This window comes from Lygodium microphyllum, chromosome 24 (assembly GCF_053477565.2).
Source record: "Lygodium microphyllum isolate KBCC chromosome 24, Lygodium_microphyllum_v1.1.10, whole genome shotgun sequence".
NCBI classification, from domain to species: domain Eukaryota; kingdom Viridiplantae; phylum Streptophyta; class Polypodiopsida; order Schizaeales; family Lygodiaceae; genus Lygodium; species Lygodium microphyllum.
In genome coordinates this window covers 81,277,101-81,301,428 of record NC_141158.1, presented here as the reverse complement: position 1 = coordinate 81,301,428, position 24,328 = coordinate 81,277,101, and the positions used below count along the sequence as shown (strand labels likewise).

Genomic DNA, 24,328 nt, shown 5'->3' with positions numbered 1-24,328 from the left:
GGCATGGAAGGTCTTTCTACTGGCAGTAGAAGCATGCGATGCTTGGAGAGACCCTGCCTTCCACAGGAGGGAGGGGTCGCTAGAGTTCTCTTGGGGATACAGGCGGCTAGGTGGAGTCCTGCTGGAGCGGTTGGACAAGTTCTATGTGGGGGAGTGGGGATGCTCTCGTGGAGGCCAGGTTGGGCAGTTGGCAAGCACCATGTTGTCTGATAATTGCCCAGTTCTCCTGACACTTGATCCCCTAGCATCTGCCTTAGACACACGATCCTGTCAGATCCCTAACTCGATGTATAGGAAGGAGGATCCTGCCTTAGACACACGATCCTGTCGGATCCCTAACTCGATGTATAGGAGGGAGGAGGTGAAGAGACAGATTGAGCAGATTTGGACCAAGAAGTCAGGCAGGAGGGACCGAATCGCAGAGGAGGTTGCAGAGGTCCTAGCCAACTCAAGCAGTATCTGCCAGGAGGTAGCCCTACAGGCCAGGCAGCAGAGCTAGGAGGAGGAGAGAGCACTCCAACGGGACCTTGCAGCCATGTAAAGATTATTACAGCAGGCACCAAGGGATCCCACCCTTCACGCACATGAGGTGCCCGCGTGAGCTGCCATCGCTAGCTTAGAGGACAGGCGCTCGAAGTTCTCATTCCGCACCTCAGTAACCTTCTGGGCACGGAAGGGGGACACGATGTGCACAGAGTTTTTCAAGTGCACCAGCCCCGCACCTCAGGAGAGCAAATACGCAACCTTCGGGATCAGTATGTGAGAACTTGTTCTAGCCCAGATGAGGTGATGGAGATTGCCACTGACTACTACAGACGCCTTTTCCAGCAGGAGACAGCCTCAATTAGAGGACAGCGATGTAGACAACAGGTCTAGGATCACCTCCCGTCCCTCGTCACAGATGAGATGGGACGCTCCCTCCTAGCCTCTTCACAGAGAAGGAACTAGAGGAGGCTTTCCGTACACAAGACGGGCAGAACTGCCCAGGAGAGGATGGCCTTTCTAAGGCTTTGTTCACTACCTATTGGGAGGTGGTGAAGGACTCCATACTGATGGCCTTCCAGGAGATTTTCACTTCAGGACAGATGTCAGGGAGTCTTTTGGCAAGTCTCATAAGTCTTCTTCCCAAAGGGGGAGACCGGTTGAAGCTTTCCCAGTGGAGACTGATCACCTTATTGTCAATGGCCTATAAGGCACCGGCAAAGATGATTGGTAGGCAACTATGCCCTGTGCTTCCAAACATCATTCATGACACACAGACAGGCTTTGTCCAAGATAGGAGCATCCTAGACAATGTATTCACCTTCTTTGAGGCGACAGAGTGGGCGCAGCACAGTGGGCAGGGACCGGCCGTACTACTCCTGGACTTTGAGAAAGCCTGACAGGGTAGACTGGGATTTCCTAGAGGACACCATGGTGAGGTTGGGCTCCCCCCAAGCATGGATCCGTGGGGTCTCCACACTTTACAAATCGGCTACCAACAGGGTTCTCATAGGTGGTAGACGAGGGGAGAAGTTTCGACTGGAGAGATCGGTCCAGCAAGGCTGCCCCCTGGCCCCGTACCTGTTCTTACTCTTTGCAAAGGCAATGTCTCACTTCCTAAGGTCACGTGTGAGCGGTTTACGCGGCCTCCGACTTCGAGCAAGAGAGGAGATGAAGTTGTTAGACTCAGAGTATGCAGATGATACAGTACTCTACATAGAGGGCAATGAGTTGATGCTGGAGAGAGTGAGATTGGCTCTTGAGGTGTTCTGTACTGCAACGGAAGCGAAAATCAACTGGCGAAGGTCGGTTGGTTTCTTTACAGAGTGGGGCGTCCACCTGGGATTTAGATGGGTGAGCAAAGGGTAGACTGTCCGTTACCTAGGGTTCCAAGTGGGTCTCGACATCACTCCCGCCCAACAGTTTCTTCCAGTCCTCGACTCTATTCGGAGGAAGTTGACCTACTGGAGTACTGCTCGCCTCTCCCTAGCAGGCCAAGCCCTGGTGGTTATGGTTAACCAGGTCCTCCTACCGACGGCCTGGTATATCGCCTCGTGTTGGTGCTTCTCCTCATCCTATGTAGGTTAGCTTCGCCGCCTAGTACAAAGCCTACTTTGGTCTAGACTAGACGATTCCAAGGATTCTCGTGCCTATGTGGCATAGGCAACCGTCATCCGGCATCGGTCAGAGGGAGGGCTTGGGATCATAGACCTAGAGTATCAGAGTATGGCCCTCTTGGGTAAGCTAGTAGTCCGCGGTGAGTGGAGGCCGTCCCTAAGATGGATCTTCATGAGCCTAGATCACCCTCCCCCCCCCAAATCCCCCTTCCTACCCAGCTTGCTCCCTGGGTGGAAGGGATGCAAGTGCTGCGGAAGCTATGCTGAAATCAAGTGCCAAGAGGAGAGCCCTACACATATTGTGTAGGAGAGAAGGAGACTCAAGAAGGATCAAAAGGTGCCAACTTCCAAGTTGTGCAAGTGTTAGTAGGTTGTATACTGTGCAAGAAACCATGATCTTGTCTCCAAGATCAACAAGTAAGAACTGGTTTATGTGTAACGGAGGAGCTTGCTCCTTGTCAATAATATAGCTCCAAAAGGGGGGGACTGGTCCATCTTCCAATCCCTAGTGTGTTGTCAATTTCTCTATCTCTCTCTCTCTCTCTACATCTTTCCTTTCTTTTGTTGAGAAATAGACAAATGATGTATGCTCCAAGAGGAGCTGTCCTGAATCCCATATGCACAATGAGGAGAGTGGAACAACTCAAAGCCTATAAAGCATTGTACTTGACTATGAAATGAACACAATATCATGATGCTTTGTACTTTCAAATAAGTGTCTGTCATTGTCGATTCTACACAAGATTGTGTTTATGAGTCCAAGCTAATCTATCTTGGAACCTAATTCACTTGTGTAATAGTTTGTCTCTACTTGTCCATGTCATTATGAACTTGGTTTACATCTTTGATCCACCATAGCTTGTGTCATGTCCTAGATCCACATCATTTAACATGGTATCAGAGCCCAGTTGGGCATGGCACAGCTCACACTCTGAATCTCTAGTCTCCCTTCATCTCTGGTGATCTCTAACCAGCCCACATTCAGCTCATATCTTTAGTTTCAACTTCAAATCTCAGTTGGACCTTATGGCACCCATAGCCAGTAGCACCCTGTCATCTTGAAGCTCCTGTATCTCACTCCACATACCAAATCTCTCTGAGCTTCCTTCTGGAAAGTACCTCAGTTTCTAGTTTTTAATCTCCTATTAATCTTCCTTACTCAAGAAGGATATCAAAGTATACATCCTCTTGCAAGATAACTTGCGTAAGGATCCGCCATCCTTGTTGCGAGAATTTGGCCTTTCTTCTTGTGATTCAGTCACAAGACCATATGACTCCGTACTTGTTGCGCAAGTCCCGCATCGTACTATGCGATAATGGAGTCACGAAACAATCCGTTTCAAGTTCTTTAAGCTGACGTTGTTAGACCTAGGGCTTCCTAGCTTTATTTTTTTGTAAGAAACCCAGGGACAAACCCTAGTTCCTTTTACGTTTACAATTTACTGACCCTACAATCAAGGAATGTGGGCAAGTATTTAAGGTATAAACGTTTCTTGGAATTTAACTCATTCCCAATGAATATTTCGCAGCATAGGTATTTCTAAGTTTATAATAATTTGGTTAACTCTAGAAGGTAATTTCGAGATTACTTCCATATGATTTGTTATCTACGTGTCAATTGACTTTTCAATCCTATACTTTATCGATTTGAGGTTAGGTTTAATCCAACTAATCTTCCCTTTTCTTTGCGAACAAACTCATGCTAAATAAGCAACCTTTTCCTTGCTAAGTTATGCAGTTAGCAACGATAATTTCCTAGAGTTTATGCATCGTAAGAATCCTTTCATAATTTGCACTTTCCATGATGATTCGTTGCAAAAAAAATAGGGGTTAATAGTGCGAGATGCAGTTTTATACCTTTAGGCTTAACCGAGGTATACTACTTTAATGGGAAGCTTCCAAAGTTTTCCCACGTGGGGGAAACTTACTGGCGGCGTGACGGACAGGTGGCACTACGAATGAGGTCAACAGCTGCAGGGCGGCGGCTCCTCCCAGGCCCCTCTTCCCCTTCCGGATTCAGCTCCTCCGTCAGCATCGAGCGACGTACCTCCTTCTCACGGCGAGTTCTGGACAACGTCGTCCTCTCACTCTCCTTGGCCTTCCCTTGGGTGGGGGTTTTTATAGGAAGAGGGAAGGGAATCCTCCCTCCCTTCGTGTCATTATGCATGGCGGTGGAAGGCACAGAGCTCCACCAAGGAGCTTAGTCCTTCATTCTATTTCCCCCCCCCTTACAGCACGACAGTCGGTTTTTGGGGAGGGAAAATAAAAAAATTTGCATTATCGTAAGCATTTCTCAAAATTATCCATTTGAAAGGGGTAAGTTCATGCGAAGGGAAATGCAAAACTTTACATTCTCTCCCCCTTAGAGGAATCGAGATGTCCTCATCTCGAGATAAACTGGGGATATTGATGGTTGAGAGTGCCTTCATTTATCCAAGTGGCATCCAGATATTCATTTATTTTGTAATTCATTGGTCAAACAAGTCAAACAGTGCTCTAAAATCTCTAGCAAGCACAAACATTTCCATCGATCGATTTTGTTGTTGGCAAACTGCTAAGGAATGATTCCTTCCTTTCGAATGCATCCAGCACTCGATTCAGGATGTCTTGCAACTTGGCAAGATCCCATATATTCTCGATTAAGGCGTACCATATTAACCCAACTTGGTGAAACCTTAAAGTTTATTGAGTACCTCAATTTCTGGTTTTTAATCTCCTATTAATCTTCCTTACTCAAGAAGGATATCAAAGTATACATCCTCTTGCAAGATAGCTTGCATAAGGATCCGCCATCCTTGTTGCGAGAATTTGGCATTTCTTCTTGTGATTCAATCACAAGACCATATGACTCCGTACTTGCCGCGCAAGTCCCGCATCGTACTATGCGATAATGGAGTCACGAAACAATCCGTTTCAAGTTCTTTAAGCTGACATTGTTAGACCTAGGGCTTCCTAGCTTTATTTTTTTGTAAGAAACTCAGGGACAAACTCTAGTTCCTTTTACGTTCACAATTTACTGACCCTACAATCAAGGAATGTGGGCAAGTATTTAAGGTATAAACGTTTCTTGGAATTTAACTCATTCCCAATGAATATTTCGCAGAATACGTATTTCTAAGTTTATAATAATTTGGTTAACTCTAGAAGGTAATTTCGAGATTACTTCCATATGATTTGTTATCTATGTGTCAATTGACTTTTCAATCCTATACTTTATCGATTTGAGGTTAGGTTAAATCCAACTAATCTTCCCTTTTCTTTGCGAACAAACTCATGCTAAATAAGCAACCTTTTCCTTGCTAAGTTATGCAGTTAGCAACGATAATTTCCTAGAGTTTATGCATCGTAAGAATCCTTTCATGATTTGCACTTTCCATGATGATTCGTTGCAAAAAGAATAGGGGTTAATAGTGCGAGATGCAGTTTTATACCTTTAGGCTTAACCGAGGTATACTACTTTAATGGGTAAATAATCTTGCTCATAATTCATTTCAATGCATAAAGCTATTTGAAAAAAAATACGTTTATACTTTATTTATTTTGCATGTTCCATTAGATGTATTTCGTCATGTATGACTAGGACAAGATATATCCTATTTCTAACAACTAACCTTGCATGATTAAAATAACAACGATATAAAATTAAAAATTAAGAAGGAAAAAACCTGGGTTTCGAGTGAGATATCCACATGGATTCCGGGAGATGACCCTCCCGCGGCTACGCCTTGGACTTTCTTAGGAGGCATCGCAATTGTAGTCCTTCGGACGTGGAAACAGCTTTACACTTCCTTTTCGGAATTCCACCGTCGCTCCCTTGCACGGAATTCCACCGTCGCTCCCTTGCACTTCAATACTCTTCTTCTCTTTTTCGAGTAGGGGAAAAACTCAAGTCCCAAGGGTATTTTGGAAAGGGCAAGGAACGGCTAAGGGGTTTAACCACGAGGAGGGAGGGGTTAGTAAGACCTTTTCAAAGCCTAGTACTTTTGGGGGAAAAGGGTCTTGTAAATCCCCAAAAAAAAAAGGTTATAGGTGGTTAAAGCACAGGAGGAAAAATGATTCCAAAACCAAGCGTAAGGGCTAAAGGAAAATTAAGAATACTAGGAGGGGGGTTTCAAAATACCATGGAAAGAGCTTATAGGAGTTAAAAAAAAAACCGTGCTGGAAGGGGGGATGAAAGGCAACACAAGGGTTTGAAAGGGAACACAAGGGTTTTTTTTTCGGCCCAAGACAAAAGATTATTGATGTTAGCGCCAGGGGGGAAGAAAAGATAGGGAGAATTTGGTGAGGAAAAAAAGGGATGAAAGGCCCTTTAAAATAGTAGAACCGGGGGGGTTTTGAAAGGGATGGTTTACAAGCCCATAAGGAAAAGGCTTAAGGGGTTTTAAAAACCGGGGGGGGAAAGATAAAAGGGAACACGAGGGGGTGAAAGGGGGAAAATTTTAAGCCCCGAGAAAGAAAAGGGGTAAAAAGGGGCTTATTAAGCCCCCAGGAAGCTTCCAAAGTTTCCCCACGTGGGGGAAACTTACTGGCGGCGTGACGGACAGGTGGCGCTGCGAATGAGGTCGACGGCTGCAGGCGGCAACTCCTCCTAGGCCTCGAGATGTGGCGGCAGCCTCCCCCTCTTCCCCTTCCGGCTTCAACTCCTCTATCAGCATCGAACGGCGTACCTCCTTCTCACGGCGAGTTCTGGGCAGCGTCGTCCTCTCACTCTCCTTGGCCTTCCCTTGGGTGGGGGTTTTTATAGGGAGAGGGAAGGGAATCCTCCCTCCCTCCGTGTCATTATGCATGGCGGTGAAGGGCGCAGAGCTCCACCAAGGAGCTTAGTCCTTCATTCTATTTCCCTCCCCATTTCCCTCCCCTTACAGCACGACAGTCGTTTTTGGGGAGGAAAAAAAAAATTTTTTGCATTATCGTAAGCATTTCTCAAAATTATCCATTTGAAAGGGGTAAGTTCATGCGAAGGGAAATGCAGAACTTTACAACGAGAGCCAATAGAGCCCGAGGAGGTATAGGCCACTAGGTTTTCACCAACAGGTATCCCCCTACAGGTGGCAAGTAGAGTGGGCGACGCTCCACCTGGGACCTTCATCGTGCAGGAGGGGGGGAATCTGGCTCTATGAGTTTGAGTGTTAGTTGTTGCATTATGCTGAGTTGTTCGATCAATTTCATAGTTTGACCTCTATAGAGGGGGCTCTCGTTGCTTCTTCTTAGAACGGGTAGAAAGGGAATGATAAACAAATTCAAAATTTGAATCGAAATCAAACTAGTGAAACTCAAGGAAGCTCCCAATCATCTCCAAAACCTAAGTGGCAAAAAGGACCAAAGAAAAGTCAATATTGTCAACATTGTCAAAAGACTAGCCAGTTTAACGACTAGTATTGATGAAAACACCCCCTCTCAGGCCCAAAAACTGAGCTAAAAGGAAAGGCCAAAACAAAGTTTGTGAGTTTTTTTGTTTGGATGTGTTTTGCCCCCAAGGCATTTGACCCCAAAGCAGCTAGGGCATCAAACAAAGGGTGCATGATGGCTACCCGATGGCCTACCAAGTCTACAAAAAAATGGTTATCTTACCAAAATATTGCATGGTTCGAGAGAGTTTTAAAATAGTGTGTAGTACAAGGTCCCAAAACTTTCTATAAATAGGGAGGTTGTCCTCCATTCAGCCCAATCTTTTCTTTGCATGTTTCAGGCCCTCTAGCTTCGCTGCCCACACCCCATTCACAGAGGACATCTCAGCCGAAGCTACCCATTGTTGCTATCTACATCCATTAGTCACCTGTTTCCAACCTCTATCACGTAGTCTACATCGATTTCTGGTGCATGTGCTGATCAGCCACATCGTCTACAACTAGCAACCTATTGCTGAATTACAGCTTTTGTGATCTGCAGCTGCTATTTGGACTACCACATCATCATACCTGCGTTTTTACTACCATTAGCTTGCCACATCATCATACCTTCATTTTTGCTGCTGTCAGCCTGCCACATCATCATCAGCTTGCTATATTTGCAGTTCTCTCTCTCATCTGCTTGGTGTCGACATTGATTTGCCAGCAGCACACACTACTGCATTTGCCACTATCCAACATCTAGAGGCTGCCTTGCTGCGTTTCGGGATCCGTCAAGAGTATGACACACTCTCCCGCTCAACACCTCAGTGTCGGCCCTCAAGCCTCAAGAGTTCAGGTACCGTTTTCATGCCTACACTGCACAGTTTGTTTGCTGCATATGTGCTCATGTCTCCATTGTACGTGTATGATCTTGATTCCTTCACATCACTATCCTCTTATCTATTTATATAGTATGAAATCCATCTTGAAACTATATAGAGCTCAATCAAAGGATGAGTGAAGGAAATAGATTAGAAAAGCAAGGAAGCAAGCAATAAGTAAGAAGCACTTCCATCTTGTTTGATTTGCCTTGGAGTATATCAGAGGAGGCTCCTAAGACTAGAAATAGCTACAATTTCAGCATTCAGTCATTGATTCAAATTTCCACTACATTCATTGTCTCTGAATTACCCTAACCCTAACTATGTTCTTTTGAATTTATGCTTTGTTGTATGCTTTCATATGTGTCTCTGCGTTAGGCTATTTCTTCACAAGAATAAGTCCCAAACTGAATCAAAGCCTCAAGTGGCAGCATCAAAATCCAACATGAGGAGTCAACACACCATGATAGTCTTACCTGCTTTTTAATAACACAAACCTTTCAGCCATCAATATTTAGGGCAGATTAAGCTACCAGCAAAACATATACAACTTAGACCACTTTTGTGACTAGTGTAACTCAAGTGGCTTAGCTAAAAGTGAGGGCTGTCATTCCAGCTTGACATCCATTCAGGCCAATTTTCAGCAGACTTTCCAGTTTTGAGGCAGCAAGTAGACCATTCAATGTCATATCTTTTGGCAGATCAATTTTTTCAGTACGTCAATATGGCACAGGCCCAGTTTTGATACTGAATCTAAGCTAAAGTATACCATGCACAAGAAGAAGATAAGAGTGGCCCTCATTTCTGGGCTTGTATAATATTACTCTCAAAACCAAGCCTGCTCCTGCTACCAGACATGAAGGATTCTATAGCTGCTTTTAATTTCTGCATCACCATTTCTAGTAGTATTACTCAATTTTTGCATGCAATTTGGGTGGTTTGAAAAACAACAGCCAGCAAGAAGGGATACAATGTGAGTTCTTTAGTCGGAGGACCAAGTGTATCACTTGAAGCTCCAGGCTACACGGATCAGCTCCATCAATATCAAGACTTACAGATAAAGCTCAAAGCTATGGATAAGACCATTAATAAGGTCAAGAGTATCAATGAGGCTAAAGTACATGGATCGTCTGGAAAAATACTAGAGCTGGTCATGAAAACAAGGCAAAATCAATGAGATTCAGCCTAGTCTAATTGATTTTTTAGATTTTCGTTTCTTTGACAAATCAATTTGCAGCTATCCTGCCCATTCCTAAACTAGGCATATTGAGTTTGTGCATACTATGCTTCACTACAAAGGAGAGCATAAGCTCAATCCAATGCTAGCAACGACAGCACACCCTATTCCACCAAAACGGCGGGGATTAGAGCTCCCAGGAAGAGCACTACTCCATAGTTCTTGGTATAGGAGTCGCATGGGTGGCAAAAGCACCCCTTATTTCAAGGTCCTGTGTATTTCCTAGTTCAATATTGCCCCTGGAGATTTTGGGTTTACTTCCTCAAGCAGAAATTGGAAGCTTTCATAAAGTTTGTTGAGTAGCATGGTCTAGTTGAGGCATGCACAAGTAGACGAATCATGATTATCAGGAGTGATATAAGGGTGGTAGGTTCTACAACAGAGATTTAAGAGTTTTGCTAGTACATAGAGGTAGTTCTACAACAAAAATTTGATGAGTTTTGCACACAAACAGGGACACAAAGATGGTTCATTGTTCCCTATACCCCTCAAAGGATATACTGCAGTGGAGCAGAAGACTCGCACCACCACCACCAGTACCTTCCCCACTCCCAGAAGAAGCTTTCAACCTGGAATGACACCACTTTGAGAGATTCCAACCCCACTCAATTCCCTCCACCATGAGAGGGACCCCGGCATTCATAGAGGATTGTTTCAAGAGACCCTTGGTGGAGGCTTGATTCTATTTCTTGAAATCAAATAGTGTTCCTGGATAGACCCTCCAACAAACAAGTGATCAAGCTGAGTGAACCTTCAGAGTGCAGTTCATGCTAGATGATATCTTAAAAAGGTACGAGGACCACTTATGATGGCCAAAAACTTTGCTCAGCATGCTAGAATTATGAAAAGACATTTGCTCCAGCTGCATGGATGCTGTCTATTCGAACTTCATTAGCTCTTGCATCCTATCATGGTTAGCCGATACACTGATGGCATGATGAGCACCTTCCAACAGAGTCATTTTCAGGAAGGGATCTATCTGGACCAAGGAGAGGAATTACTTCCTGCACATCATAAGGACCCACCCTGTTTATCTCTTGTGGAAACCCTGTATGATCTGAAGCAGGCCCACCATGCGTGCTATTAGTAAAATGAATCTTTAATGATTTCACCAAGAATAGCACGGATGCCATCCTAAGTTCTCATCAGCTGATTCACATCTTTAATCCATTATCTTGGATACTAATGATCTGATTAACAGTTGCTACCACAGAACCAAGGATCCTAGTACCATGCATCAGTTAGGAGTACTTTTGGGAGGGCTGATTTGGGGCTGCTGCATTAATTTCCTGGTATGGAGATTGTTTAGCATGATCATGACATCTCTCTTTCTCAGTATGTTGTTTCAAACTCTACTCTTGGCAAAGCTAACTGTACTCCACTGATGACTAATGGATCCCAACAGCAAGTTGTGTGCAGATGATGATTCAGAGTTGGTTGATGCTATCAAGTATTGGCAGCTTGTTGGATCTTTTGCTGTTTGGCCAACACACATCCTCAATTGGCAGATACAGTAAGCATGCTTAGTTAGTACTCTTCAGCACCTCATCATACTTACTGGGAGACAAGAATGATAGAATCCCAGTGTCTTCAGGATCCTATAAGCAGAAGATTCATTGTACAGAGAAGTGGTATATCAGGGATTTATTGATTCAAATTCGGCCAGAGGCATTGGCTCCAAGAGGTCTCATAATGGGTTCTACTTCTCTCTTAGTTTTACCTTGATTTGTTGATATAAACCGAAAGCCACCAACTATTGGAAGATCATCTATAAAGGGCCAAGCATAAGGCATCCTATGATGCGACTTTGGAAATTCCTTATTTGCAACAGTCCTCAAAGGATTTTGATTATTCATAACCAATAGGCTTCTCCTCCACCTCAGCAGCCAAGACTCAGAATGCCATGGCATTGGCACGAAATCCAATCTTTCATTCAAGGACCCAGCACATAAAAGCTCATTATCACTTACTTTGGGAGCAGTCTATTGAGCAGAAGGTGAGTTCTTTCAAGATGTCTTGAAACAACAAGGCCGATTTCTTCAGTAAGCCTTTACCTCGGAACAGCCTTTATTCATTGCTTGCACAGGTTGCATTGGAGCTTGGACCACCCCCCCAACAGCAGTTTGAGAGGAGGCACTTCTTGCCCCAGCACATTTGTTCCCACAATGTCCTAAGAGGAGATATTGAGATTTTGTCTCCAACCCCACTTAGCTCATGCCTATTTGAGTCTTTTGGCACCTATTTTTGGCACACTACATGCCTTAGGTGGCATCCATGTTGGGTGTATTTATGGGACTCATGCACACTTCTATTAGTAGTTACCACCACATCATTAATAAATGTTTCTTCACTTGTTGATCATGTTCATTGAGTGAGTGAAAGAGTGTTGTTTCTAGTTTTCTTTCAAACATGCCCCAAGAATTGCTTATTTACTCAAGTCTTGCAATAGACTTCCTTTTTGTTGTATTTTATTATTTTGAAAGTTCCTAACAAGGTTAATCTTTTTACTTTGCCTTGCAATGCTTTGTCCCTAGGGTTTTATTAATAAACTTTTCTTTTCTTTGAAAATAAAAGTGATGAGGTTTTAAGATGAACAATGTCATGGATTTCCTCAAAGAGAATGGATCATGCTTTAAGCTAATAGAAGCTCAGCCTAAGAAAGTACCGAATCTATTTCTGCTTCTACTGTGCACTACCTTTCTGGCTAAGTTTCTCAGTTGGTTGTTTAACACTATTATTATGATGATTGGAAGGTTCCAAAGGACTATGGAACTTCATGAGGTCAAAAATTGACTATCCATGATTTGAATGGCATGTGACCCTTTATGTGATTGGAAATTTGGACGAGTTTTTTAGTTAGCTCATTACACTATTATGATGACTATGGAGCTGATGAGTAGGATAATTGACTCTCCATGATTTGAATGGCATTCAACCCTTGTGTGATTGAAATTCTATGAATATATACAAATTTGTTTAGATCTCTCTTCCCCAACAAATATGACTAATTACTGATTGAAATGGGAGGTACAAAAGTGGCTATAGAAAACTGAAAGATATTTGGATCACACAACACACATGTAGTGTGTATATGTAGGAAAATGGAATGTTAAAATATATTATTAAACAGGGCAACAATTTCATCTTCATAAGCAATGTGACCTAAGGTTTATAGGAATTGTGTATCGTGTATGTCAATTGGTTTATATCAACTAGGTATTATGCATATAGGTATACAAAAGTTCTTTTTGTGCATATATTAGTATCTTAGACATGATAAGACATGCATACACTGAGAAGAAAGCCCAAAAAGCAATTACTTTAAAGATAGTGTGCTTTTGTCTAAAAAGCCACATGATTAGATGTAAAAGTACCAAATGATATTCCTGCTTTGGTTGATTAAAAAGCCCATGTGACTAGATGAAGTAAAAATACATAATATATAATCGAAATATAGCAAGGTCGTCCCCATTATTCAAGTGTGATTCACTTGACCTGATTAATAAATATTGCATTATAGCCCACCAGATTGGTTGTTACCACAGACTCAGTTGCTCTTTACAGGGCCTACTTTGTATTTCTACCTCAGGGAACTTCATTTGGGCGTCATTAATAGAATTTTTCTTTTCTTGGAAAAAAGAGAGTAGAAAGATCCAGCATAATTGTAGTTTAGCAAAATCATAGTCAAATTATGAAGTTTAAAATGAATGCAGTTTAGAATCCACATATTATAGCCTAGCATGCAACACAGGGACCTGGTGCTCTGCTCCCTCAATGCAAATGATTAACTGCAAAATATGTATGAAGTCGAATAGTTTCCCAATTACATGCCACCCTCAGATGACATCAACCTGGTTGCTGTGTATTCTGGCCATCAACAAAAGCAGTATGAGTGGCATAAACTAAACATCAGAAGCACAAGCCTGTGCTTTGTCATCAGGCTCTGAAAGCACAAATAAACTCAAACCTCCAAGATGTTTCTAGTATGAAGCATATGAAAAATTGAAGCATTAAATTGACACCAGACTTTCTCATCAAAACATTCTCACTCTACAATACCAACTCTCAATCAATGGCACTTCCATTCACATTGAATCTTCAAAATTATCCCAACACATGAAGGAAGTCATGCTCATCATTTGAGCTAAAACTGATTGGAGCCAGACCAAACATAAAATTCAATTTCTTGAACGCATCAAATGGTCAAATGCCTTACTACTTAAAGCAGATAACTGCAAAAAACTCAATAAAGCTTTCAGTTCAACATTAAGAGCACTGTACAAGCTACTCATCACTTGACTCATCAGAGAACAACCAAGTGCGCTCTTTAAAAGCAGCATTTTCGTGTGTCACTTGAAAACCCATATTGTGGAGTGATTGTGGCCATTCCACCTATTATACATCTACATTCAGAACTACAACACCATATAACATGAAACCAAAGACAAAGGTTTGAATAACAGAGAGCTTAAAACAAGAACAAGAAACGACAGGCTTTCTCACTAGGAGGCTATGGCATAATAACAGCATTGAAGTCTACTATAATAAGAAGTATCAGCAGTAGAAATTAGAACTCACAGCATCGAGGTCCACAGTTGCAGCTACAACCTCGACATCTCCTAAAGAGAACTGGGATCCCTGAGCAACAATGTCCCCATTGATTGCAATACATGCACAGCCATCTGTAACCTTTGCAAAAAAACAACAGCTTTAGTGAATCTAACATAAATGCCTCCCTTGGTGATTTCAAGCTAGAAGCCACATCTTAGAATCAGTATGCATAAGCAATGAGTATGAGATTATTTTCGACTGCGCAAGACGCAAAATGTCTTCCCTTCTCCAATAATCCATGCCAACAGGCAAATGATCCATCAGCATGACAACACTGAGCATAATTAAAATGCATGTTGACAGAAATGTCAAGGCACAAAAGAATGTGTGCCTGTAGTGATATAGTATACAATGGGAATAAACCAAAGATAGGCAAAATGAGAACTCAAGCAGCAGCAGACCAAGCACGCCAAAATCTACACTAGCTAGTAGCATGCCAAGTAGGCCCAAATCTAGAGTAATTCTCGAAGGACCAAAATCTACATGTGATTAGAGTGCTGTTTTACTTCTTGATTAGACCAAGTTTAGGATGGATAGTATGATTGAGCTGTCATACAAGTTAAAAATTGTAAACTTCAAAGAAGTTGCAATTGATTGTGTGCTAACATGACAGCCATCAGATTATGGCTGTGGTTCTAGTGCAAGGGACAACAAGCATATGGTTGAACTGCTATCATAACTGAGACTTCATAAAATATCTACAAAAGGAAGCATGGTACTGCATTAAGTGTGTTCAGTATGCATGCATGGGAAGCATGTTGATTGGGAGGCCCCAAGGGAAGGCATGAAGGCTTTGCATGAACTTGTAGAGAGGTGAAACATGAGGTACAATGGCAGCAAAGATGATGGTGCTGATGAGAGAGGGACACTTTCAAGAGGGGCAAGGGCCAAGATGACCAAAGAATTATGTGACTAGAGCTGCCTAAATAAATGTACACATTTATGAGATTTTAGAAGATATGAGACTTAAAGTGGCTTGATTCTGATTATGTTTCTGACACAGAGTCTACTGTTCCACCGGTCACCCCCGAGGAGTTACCACCGGTGGATATCCCAGAGTCTTCAGCTGCTGGTGAGAGACGAGGAGAGGTTTGGCCTCCTCCTCGTTGGGCCCGTGACACACTCCGTGATTCAGGGATCGAGGGGGTTCTTGAGGAGTGGGGACCGCAGGATGGTCCGCGGCGGTCACGGAGGCACCAAGCACATTCTACGGAGCTTGTTTGCTCTAACTATTGTTTGATGACCCGTGTTATGCAGGATCGAGAGCCCACCTTCGTGAAGGAGGCTTTACAGTCCGCACCATGGAAGAAAGCTATGGAAGCCGAGTTGGAGGCTATTGAGAGGAATGGCACTTGGTCACTCGTGCCACGCCCCCCGAATAAGAAGGTGATTGGCGTCAAATGGGTCTTCAAGACCAAGTACCTTAGCGATGGTTCTTTGGACAAGCACAAGGCTCGCCTTGTTGCTAAAGGTTTTGCACAACGCCCAGGGATTGATTGTCATGATACTTTTGCCCCCACTGCTCGTATGGCGACTATTCGAGCTGTTCTTGCCTTGGCTGGCCATAGGAGATGGCTTGTCTACCAGTTGGACGTGAAGTTGGCCTTCCTAAATGGTGATCTGAAGGAGGAGATCTACGTAGAGCAGCCTCCTGGCTTTGGATCTTCAGATGGGAAAGTCTACATGTTGAAGAAGGCCTTGTATGGCCTCAAGCAGGCTCCGCCTGCATGGAACGAGAAGATTGATTCGTTCCTTCAGTCACAGTTGGGATATCGGCGTTCTAAGGCCGATCCGCAGCTTTATGTACACACTTCCGAGGCTGGTTGTGTGCTTTTTGTGTTGTATGTTGATGATTTGATTGTCACAGGTGATCATGCACAGAAGGTCCAAGAGACGAAGGCAGCTTTACATCGGACGTTCGAGATGACGGACTTGGGTCTACTCCATTTCTTTTTGGGCCATGAGATTTATCAGTCTCACAAGGGGATCTTCATCTCTCAGCAGAGATATGTACAGGAGCTCTTGGTTTCTTTTGCGATGGAGGATTGTCGGACCCTTTCTACTCCTATGGATCCGAATTGGAAGGCCACTTCCCATTCAGCTTCTCCCATGGCGGATGCTTCCCGCTATCGTCAGTTGATTGGATCATTGATTTGGCTCCTCAACACTCGTGTTGATCTTTGTTTTGCTGTTGGGCTCTTGGCAGGGTTTATGAGTGAACCTCAGACGGTGCATTGGCAGGCTGCTCAGAGAATACTTCGGTATTTGAGGAGGACGTCTGATTTAGGGATTCATTATCCCACAGGCACACGTGGTTCAGATCTTATTCTTGCAGGTTGGAGTGACTCAGATTGGGCCGGTGATGTGGACCACAGGCGGTCTACTACAGGTTACTGTTTTACCTTGGGTGCAGGTGTTATCTCATGGAGTAGCAAGAAGCAGCCCACGGTAGCCCTTTCGTCTACTGAGGCGGAGTATCGGGCCGCGTCTTCCACCACATGTGAGGCTGTGTGGCTTCGGAGATTGTTGGAGGAGCTTGGCTGCCCCCAGACTCGTCCTACTTTACTGCAATGCGACAATGAGAGTTGCATTGCCTTGGCACGGAATCCTGTTTTTCATGCCCGGACGAAGCACATAGAGATCCAGTACCACTTTATCAGAGAGAAGCTTCTAGATAAGACCATCACCGTGGAGTACTACAAGACGGAGGACAATCTTGCAGATTTGTTTACGAAGGCACTTCCCCAGGCTCTACTTCGGAGACATTCCAGATCCCTCAGGCTTCTGCCCCGCCCAGGCTCTAAGAGGGGGTGTTAGCGATCAGATCCTATCCAGGTGCAGTCAGACTGCCACGTGGCAGTCCGACCTGCTGCAGTACAGTTGGCTGCATTTAATGCAGCCAACCTACATATTTTGGCACCCAGGTTTTTGGCTATTTATAGCCGATTTTTCCAGCAATCTCGCACATTCTTCTGCTCGCAGATTACAGGCTGGAGGCTCACGCAGATTCCGTCTTTGTTCACAGATTTCAGACAAGAGATCGTGCAGACTGCAGCGGACTTCGAGGTGAACAGCAAGTTGCATCGTCGAGGTGGAGACACGCAGTCCAGCTCACTGCGCCCGTGTATATATCTGCATATCTTTGTATACAGCACACTTTATACAGCAGATCTTCATCTTCCACTGCCTCTTTCTCTCTCTTCTCTCTCTCTGCGTTCTCTCTCTCTCAATCCTACGCTTCCGCACCGCTGCACTCTGACACATTCGACCATTTGATGCGTTCAAGAAATTGAATTTTATGTTTGGTCTGGCTCCAAACTGTTTTAGCTCAAATGATGAGCATGACTTCCTTCATGTGTTGGAATAATTTTGAAGATTCAATGTGAATGGAAGTGCCATTGATTGAGAGTTGGCACTTCCATTCACATTGAATCTTCAAAATTATTCCAACACATGAAGAAAGTCATGCTCATCATTTGAGCTAAAACAGTTATTCCAACACATGAAGGAAGTCATGCTCATCATTTAATCTAAAACAGTTTGGAGCCAGACCAAACATAAAATTCAATTGAAGTCTACTATAATAAGAAGTATTAGCAGTAGAACTCATAGCATCGAGGTCCACAGTTGCAGCTACAACCTCGACATCTCCCAAAGAGAACTGGCATCCCTGAGCAACAATGTCCCCATTGATTGCAATACATGCAGAGCCATCTGTAACCTTTGCAAAAAAACAACAGATTTAGTGAATCTAACATAAATGCCTCCCTTGATGGTTTCAAGCTAGAAGCCACATCTTAGAATCAGTATGCATAAGCAGTGAGTATGAGATTATTTTCGACTGCGCAAGACGCAAAATGTCTTCCCTTCTCCAATAATCCATGCCAACAGGCAAATGATCCATCAGCATGACAGCACTGAGCATAATTAAATTGCCTGTTTACAGAAATGTCGAGGCACAAAAGAATGTGTGCTTGTAGTGATATAGTATACAATGGGAATAAACCAAAGATAGGCAAAATGAAAACTCAAGAAGCAGCAGACCAAGCACGCCAAAATCTACACTAGCTAGTAGCATGCCAAGTAGGCCCAAATCTAGAGTAGTTCTCGAAGGACCAAAATCTTGAAAACAGAACTTTTTTTAGTTGCATTCAAATTTCTGATATTCAAGCATTGGAGGTGGATGAAGCAGCAGAGAACAGTCCTAACTGACCTAGATCCAACCAAGTAACAAGCTAGGAAGGAATAAGGCTTAATATGAGCATATAAGTATACACAAATCTAACGAAACTCATAACCATGTATTGATGTAGACCAGCTTGATTCCGCTCCTTCCTCCATCAGTACTTCTTGTGGGATCTTGAGGCACTCCCATTGTCAAAGAGACTGCAACACTCCTCTATCAAGCCATTTTTTGAGATCGGTAATAATTTAATCTGTTGTCAAGGCTGTTGTTGTGATATTGCTTTGGTTAGATCCTGAAACAAACTGTATCATTATGAGAGATATGTTGACTTTGATGAGAGGGATATTGTGCAACCCCTTGCACCAACCTCTAAGCCTATTCATCACCCTACATTACTTGAGATAGTGCCATTTGAGCCTAGTCTACTTCCTGCCCCTAACCCGCCTATAGAGTCTTCAACTCCTGGGCCCCCTACCACAGATCCATTACCTCACTAGTACAAGCAAACCATGCAAGACTCACGGATCCTTCCACCGAACTCCATCCCCGAGGGACCAAAAGGATCTACTAGGCTCACATCTACTACTTCATTCGCATCTATCTATACGACAAATTACATAACGCACCTTGAGCTAAATAGTTGACAAGAGACTCTAAAGCATCCCCAATGGGGAGAGGCCATGTCATAGGGACGTAAAATTTTTGAGGTGCTCTAATCTTGCTAGTAACATCTTATTAAATCATTAATCAAATATGCAAGGTTGCTAGGCACATGTGGTGCGCATGGCAATTACTATATCGTTGATGGCCAAGGACCCCGAGGAGTCAGTGGATGTCAAAGGAAAACGTTGTGACAAGTTATGCCAGCTAGGTTTTGGTTGTCAATTGGTATCACTTTTAACCCTAGGACAGTTGTTTGGCCATTAACTGTCAATGGTGACACTAGGTCTACACTTGCCTATAGCAAAGTCCAATATCAATGCAATTTGGGTAATACTTTTTTAGAAAAAACAAGTGGCAAGTTAGTATCTTATTATATGTTCTTATCCAGAGAATGACTTTAGTGTGTTTTTACCTACTGACATAGAACTGAGTGGTGCAATTCTTGATTATTATACATTTTGGAGCACTTTATCTCCTGCCTATGAGCAATCTAAAAAAGTCTAATTCAGAAGTAAAAAAAACATTTCAATCGCATCTAAAGTTGAGCCTCAAAATAAAGTACCATAGTAGAGCCGACCACCATCACAGCCTTGTTGATTTGAATATGCATACACACCACCCACTCTGCCTGTGGCAGCTCTTATTAATTCAAGGCGCTTGTCTAACTTTCTGAGTTGATGATGGCTTCCACTCCCATTTACAAAAATCTCAACACCTCGCAATGCAAGGGCAATATGTGGAGATAATGGTGTAAAGAGCTCTTCACAAGTCTCAATCCCAATAGTGCTGAGAACAAAACCATTTTTATGTAAGTACATGCTCAAACCGTAAACTATCTAGCATCAAACCGTAAACTATCAAATACATTTTGATTTTAAGAAAGAAGATATAGAGATAAATGAGCAAAGCTTGTACGTGTCAGTAAACAAAAGGTATCCATCTCCAAAAGGCACAGTTGATTGTGTTGTTGCATCCATAATCAAGCAGGGTAGCTGCATTGTTTGCAATTCTTGTGGCCTTTTCCATGCAGAAAACCAGCGTAGCTCCCTATAATTACCATCATTGGCTAAGTACAGCTTGGGCCTTATCAGAAGAATGCGCCTGTTATAGCAAAGCACAGTGCAGTTGTAGCGCACTCCATCATATACAACAGGCATGCCAATGGTGCATAAAATGCCATTAGTGAGATCCGACAACAGAATGTCCCTTAGGCACTCCCATCTGAAAATAATATACAAAATTCAACATGTGATATTAGCTAGCCACACCCATCTGAGAAGAAAAACAAAGATCAACACATGGTGTTTGAGATAAACGCTAAAGGACCATGAAAAGGAACCATCAGTATTTAAAAAATTTTGCCACTAATAAGTTAAAAAAGGTGACCTTAAATTGAGTTAATCCCTTCACTCACCAAATTGGAATCGATAAAAACAGATTCCTGCTTTGTACATTACAAGGGGCAAAGCCTACATGTTCAAAGGAAGGAGTTTGCAGTATTGCCAAGAAGCATGCCTTTGGATTATGACTTATATAGTACATTAGACTGGACATTGCTGGGCAGGTAAGTAACAGATTGAGAGAGAGAGACCCATTTCCCCAAAACAGGAATAAATTTGAGCTGAAAAACAAATGTGAATGTTACGCTGACAATCAACAGAATAGAGAACAATCACCAGTTGAGGTGCCTAACAAACACCAGAACTGCTAACACTGACACAGATTAATTACCATATAAACTCAATTACATTGCCAATGACAACACAAAATAGAGAACGATTGCCAGTTGAGGTGCCTAACAAACACTACAACTGCTGCACACTGACATAGAAACTAATTACCCTTTAAACTTAATCACATTGCCAACAACAACACGAGATTACCTTACAATTTCCATAGTGGATGATGGAAAGAGAACTGAAAAGAAAGTGAACAGCACAGAAGAGAGCTGAGACACAAAGATGGCAGAGATGAACAAAGGCCCAGGCTGGAAACCCCAGGCATGCAAATAAAAAATGAGAGAATGAAGTATGTACAGTTGTGGAGCCTATAAATAGGCTGTGAGGGTGGAACTATCCAACCTGCATCAAAGAAGGACAAAAATAGGGCCGACCCGGTGAGAAAGTAGTTGCCGCATGACACAAAGATGACCTAAACAGTGCCTAATGTGGGCAGTGCCAATTTGGAGTGCTCCCTTAACCTTGACATCATCACAAACATTGTTAGAATTTGCCAATTCTAGGCAGTGCCCGATGTAATTCGTGTGGTGTGTGGACACTTATTTAAGTGTCAAAGTGTGGTGTGGACACCTTGTCTCTTAGGACTTTAAAGTGGTGACACTAGCCCTTGGAATTAGTTAAATTAACTCTACTTAGTGTGTAGAAGGTTGGTTAGGTCAATCTTAGACATTTGTTGTACTTTCTTTAAATCGTTTCAATTGTAGTGAAAATACACTCTGTCACTATCTATTGTATCTCGTTACTTTCTCCTTCATAGCCAGTTCCTTCATTTGGTATCAGAGTTGCTCACTTGCGACCATCAATGCCAGCGGCCTCGCGAGATAGGAGGAGGAGCACCGCCATTAAGCCACCAAAGAAGAGGAGGAGAGGGAGGAGCTGAGTGGGAGAAGCTGCTGAAGCTCAGCTGCCACAGCTTCTCCCCAACCACAACCATCTCAACTCCCACACCTACGTTAACCTTGTGCTCGCCAACCCTGAGCCGCCTCTCAACTCCCATGCCTACACTATGCCCAACTTGCATCGTGTCACAAGGACGTGAAATTTTGAGATGCTTTAATCTAGCAAGTAACATTTGATTAAGTTATTAATCAAATGTGCAAGGTTGTTTAGCACATGTGATGCACATGGCAATTATTTCATGGTAACAAGCCAAGGACCCCAAGGATGCAATGGATATCAAAGGCAAAAGTTGTGATAAGTTATGCCAACTGGGCTTTGGGGTCAGTTGATGCCAATTTGGACCTTTGGACAATTGTTTGGCCATTACATGTCAATGGTGACACTAGGAACTAGCATTAATTAATTAATGCCACTCTAAGGGTCAACAAAGGTTGGGAACCACTCCAAAGTTGCAAATGGCTTAGACAACTTAATTATGAATGAGCATATTTAATTTTAGGCAGGGTCAGAAGGGCTAAAATTAATTTTTTAGAAGGGGTTGTTGTAAATGCAGCAAAAACCGACCTGAGATGGTTGTTACAGACTCTCCAAGAGAGTAAGATTGATGCTCCTCTGCCTCAACATACTAGAAGGGGAGCTAACTAGGCTGCTCATAATGCAAAAAGGGAGGGGGAGGCGCCGCACATTTTGTGGAAAATGTGAATGTAGACGCTCTTCTTGATGAGCATACATTCATAAGCTCACTCTTGGATGAAGATGAGCCTACTTCATTTGATGATGCACAACAGGATGTACATTGGTTTGCAAGTCATGGAAGAGGAGTTGGACTCCATTGCTACTAATGGTACTTGGGATCTTGTTGAGTTGCCACCTAGCAAGAAGGCTCTGTGTGTGTGTGTGTGTGTGTGTGTGTGTGTTTCTCTTCCATTGCGCAATCTCACATGGCATCATCGCCTAAGTAAGGACACAGTTTGGAGATTTCTCACAGAGGAGCAGGTGATCTCTCACCAAGGAGCAGCCCAATCATCAAAATGCAAGTTTTCAGCTTGTGTTTGCTGCAAACGCAGCCTCCATAAGAGCTTTTCAGCCCAGTCAATCCCATTTGGTGCATTGCGACATCATCTGGAAGCCAAGTGGAAGCATACAGGTGCAAGCAATTGCTTTCGAGCATCAGGTGGTCCCTCTATCTCAATGTTTTGCCGAAACACAAATTTTTGGGTGGTGGCGACAATTTCTTGGTGTAAGTGCCCTCCTAGTGTTGCAAGTGCCAGTATTTTATGTGCATGTGGCACATCTATAGTCATTGTAGCTAATTGCTTCCTACCTTCCATATTGTTTCCATCAAAACATAGAATTCTGGGTGATTGCAAGATCGAAGATGTATTACCAGTTCATGAGCTTTGATGACTCAAAGGAGGAGCTTCTTTCTAAACACACTTTTAAGCAGACACGATTATCACGATCATTGTTAGCAAGAGGAGTCTCCCATTCGCACCCATCCCCCTTCTATTCATCTATCTCACAGAAGGCTCCATCCAGAGTGAAAATGCCATCCTTGATATCCTTAGTATATTTGTTCAAATGATATTCTTTGAAGACATGGCTATGAACCTTTTGACTCAGTTGCCATCTCCCCCGTCCAAGGCCTTCTACACCAGCCTTATTACATCAAGGATCCGCAGGACACTCTTATGAGAGGAGCTTTCACTGCTTGCCTTGGAGCATGACGAGCGACTCAAAGAGGTTGGGACCAATGGTTCTGACTCCACCAAGGCATTTACTGCAAGTACAAGTGGAGGGAAGAAGAAGAAGAAAAAGAAGAAGGCCAAGGAAAAGAAGCAAGAGGACAAAAAGGATGAGAAAAAGAAAAAGAAACCAAGTGCCCACATTGTGGGAAGGGCACTCATCCCGAGGAGAAGTATTGGCAAAAGTACTCCCATTTGAAGCCGAAGGAGAAGGATTCAAAGGATTCGAAGGCCACCCCCTCTACGACAAAGTCTGTCTTTGTGCATGTCTTTGCCAAGGACGGTACAACTCTTGCTTCTTCCACACAAAAGAAGTCATGGCTCGTGGATAGTGGGGCCTCTTCTCACATGACCTATAGACAAGATTGTATTAGAGTCATTCCCTAGACTAGAGTCATACTTTTTTTGCACATATCTCTAGATTCATCTTTATCTGCATGCTCAAGGCTGATTTTTAGGGGCACAAACTTGAGAAGCCTATCTTCTCTATCAGTTACCATTTTCATAACAAGCCTGTCTATTTCATCAAAAGCTTGTTTATATTCTTCATCTGCGTGACCCAAAGTGGTTCTGGCCTGGTTGAGGGGGCAAACAAGCTCGGAATCACAATTCGAGTTGAAATGCATCTAGGAAAACTCCAACTCCTTGATCCGCAACCATTTCATTTTCCATGAAAATTTGCTCTTTTACGCCTCCCAGCTACTTTTTCGCTTTAAAATCGGCTCCAAAAATTCGCTCTCATTTTTCTTAGGTGAGTCATTCCTTGGACTGGCACGCAGTGCCACACAGGCAGGTGCCATGTGGCAGCAGTCAGCTGCATTAAATGCAGTCGACCTGATTTTTAGGCATTATTTTCAGCCTATAAATAGGCTGTGTTTTCAGCAGTCTTGGCAATTGAAGAAGAAGAAGAAGAAGAAGAAGAAGAAGAAGAAGAAGA

General features: G+C 43.2%; 1 protein-coding gene across 1 annotated transcript in view; it reads right to left on the bottom strand.

Annotated features, from left to right (window-relative positions):
* LOC148015292 (carbon-nitrogen hydrolase family protein) overlaps nucleotides 1–24,328 on the bottom strand; it is a 99,677-nt gene that overhangs the window by 60,631 nt on the left and 14,718 nt on the right. The window contains exons 2-4 of the mRNA XM_087665723.1: nucleotides 19,923–20,228; nucleotides 19,570–19,793; nucleotides 14,126–14,229 (exon numbers count right to left, since the gene is read on the bottom strand). Of these exons, the coding sequence (XP_087521849.1) occupies nucleotides 14,126–14,229; nucleotides 19,570–19,793; nucleotides 19,923–20,228 (634 nt within the window). The remainder of the gene's footprint in view (nucleotides 1–14,125; nucleotides 14,230–19,569; nucleotides 19,794–19,922; nucleotides 20,229–24,328) is intronic.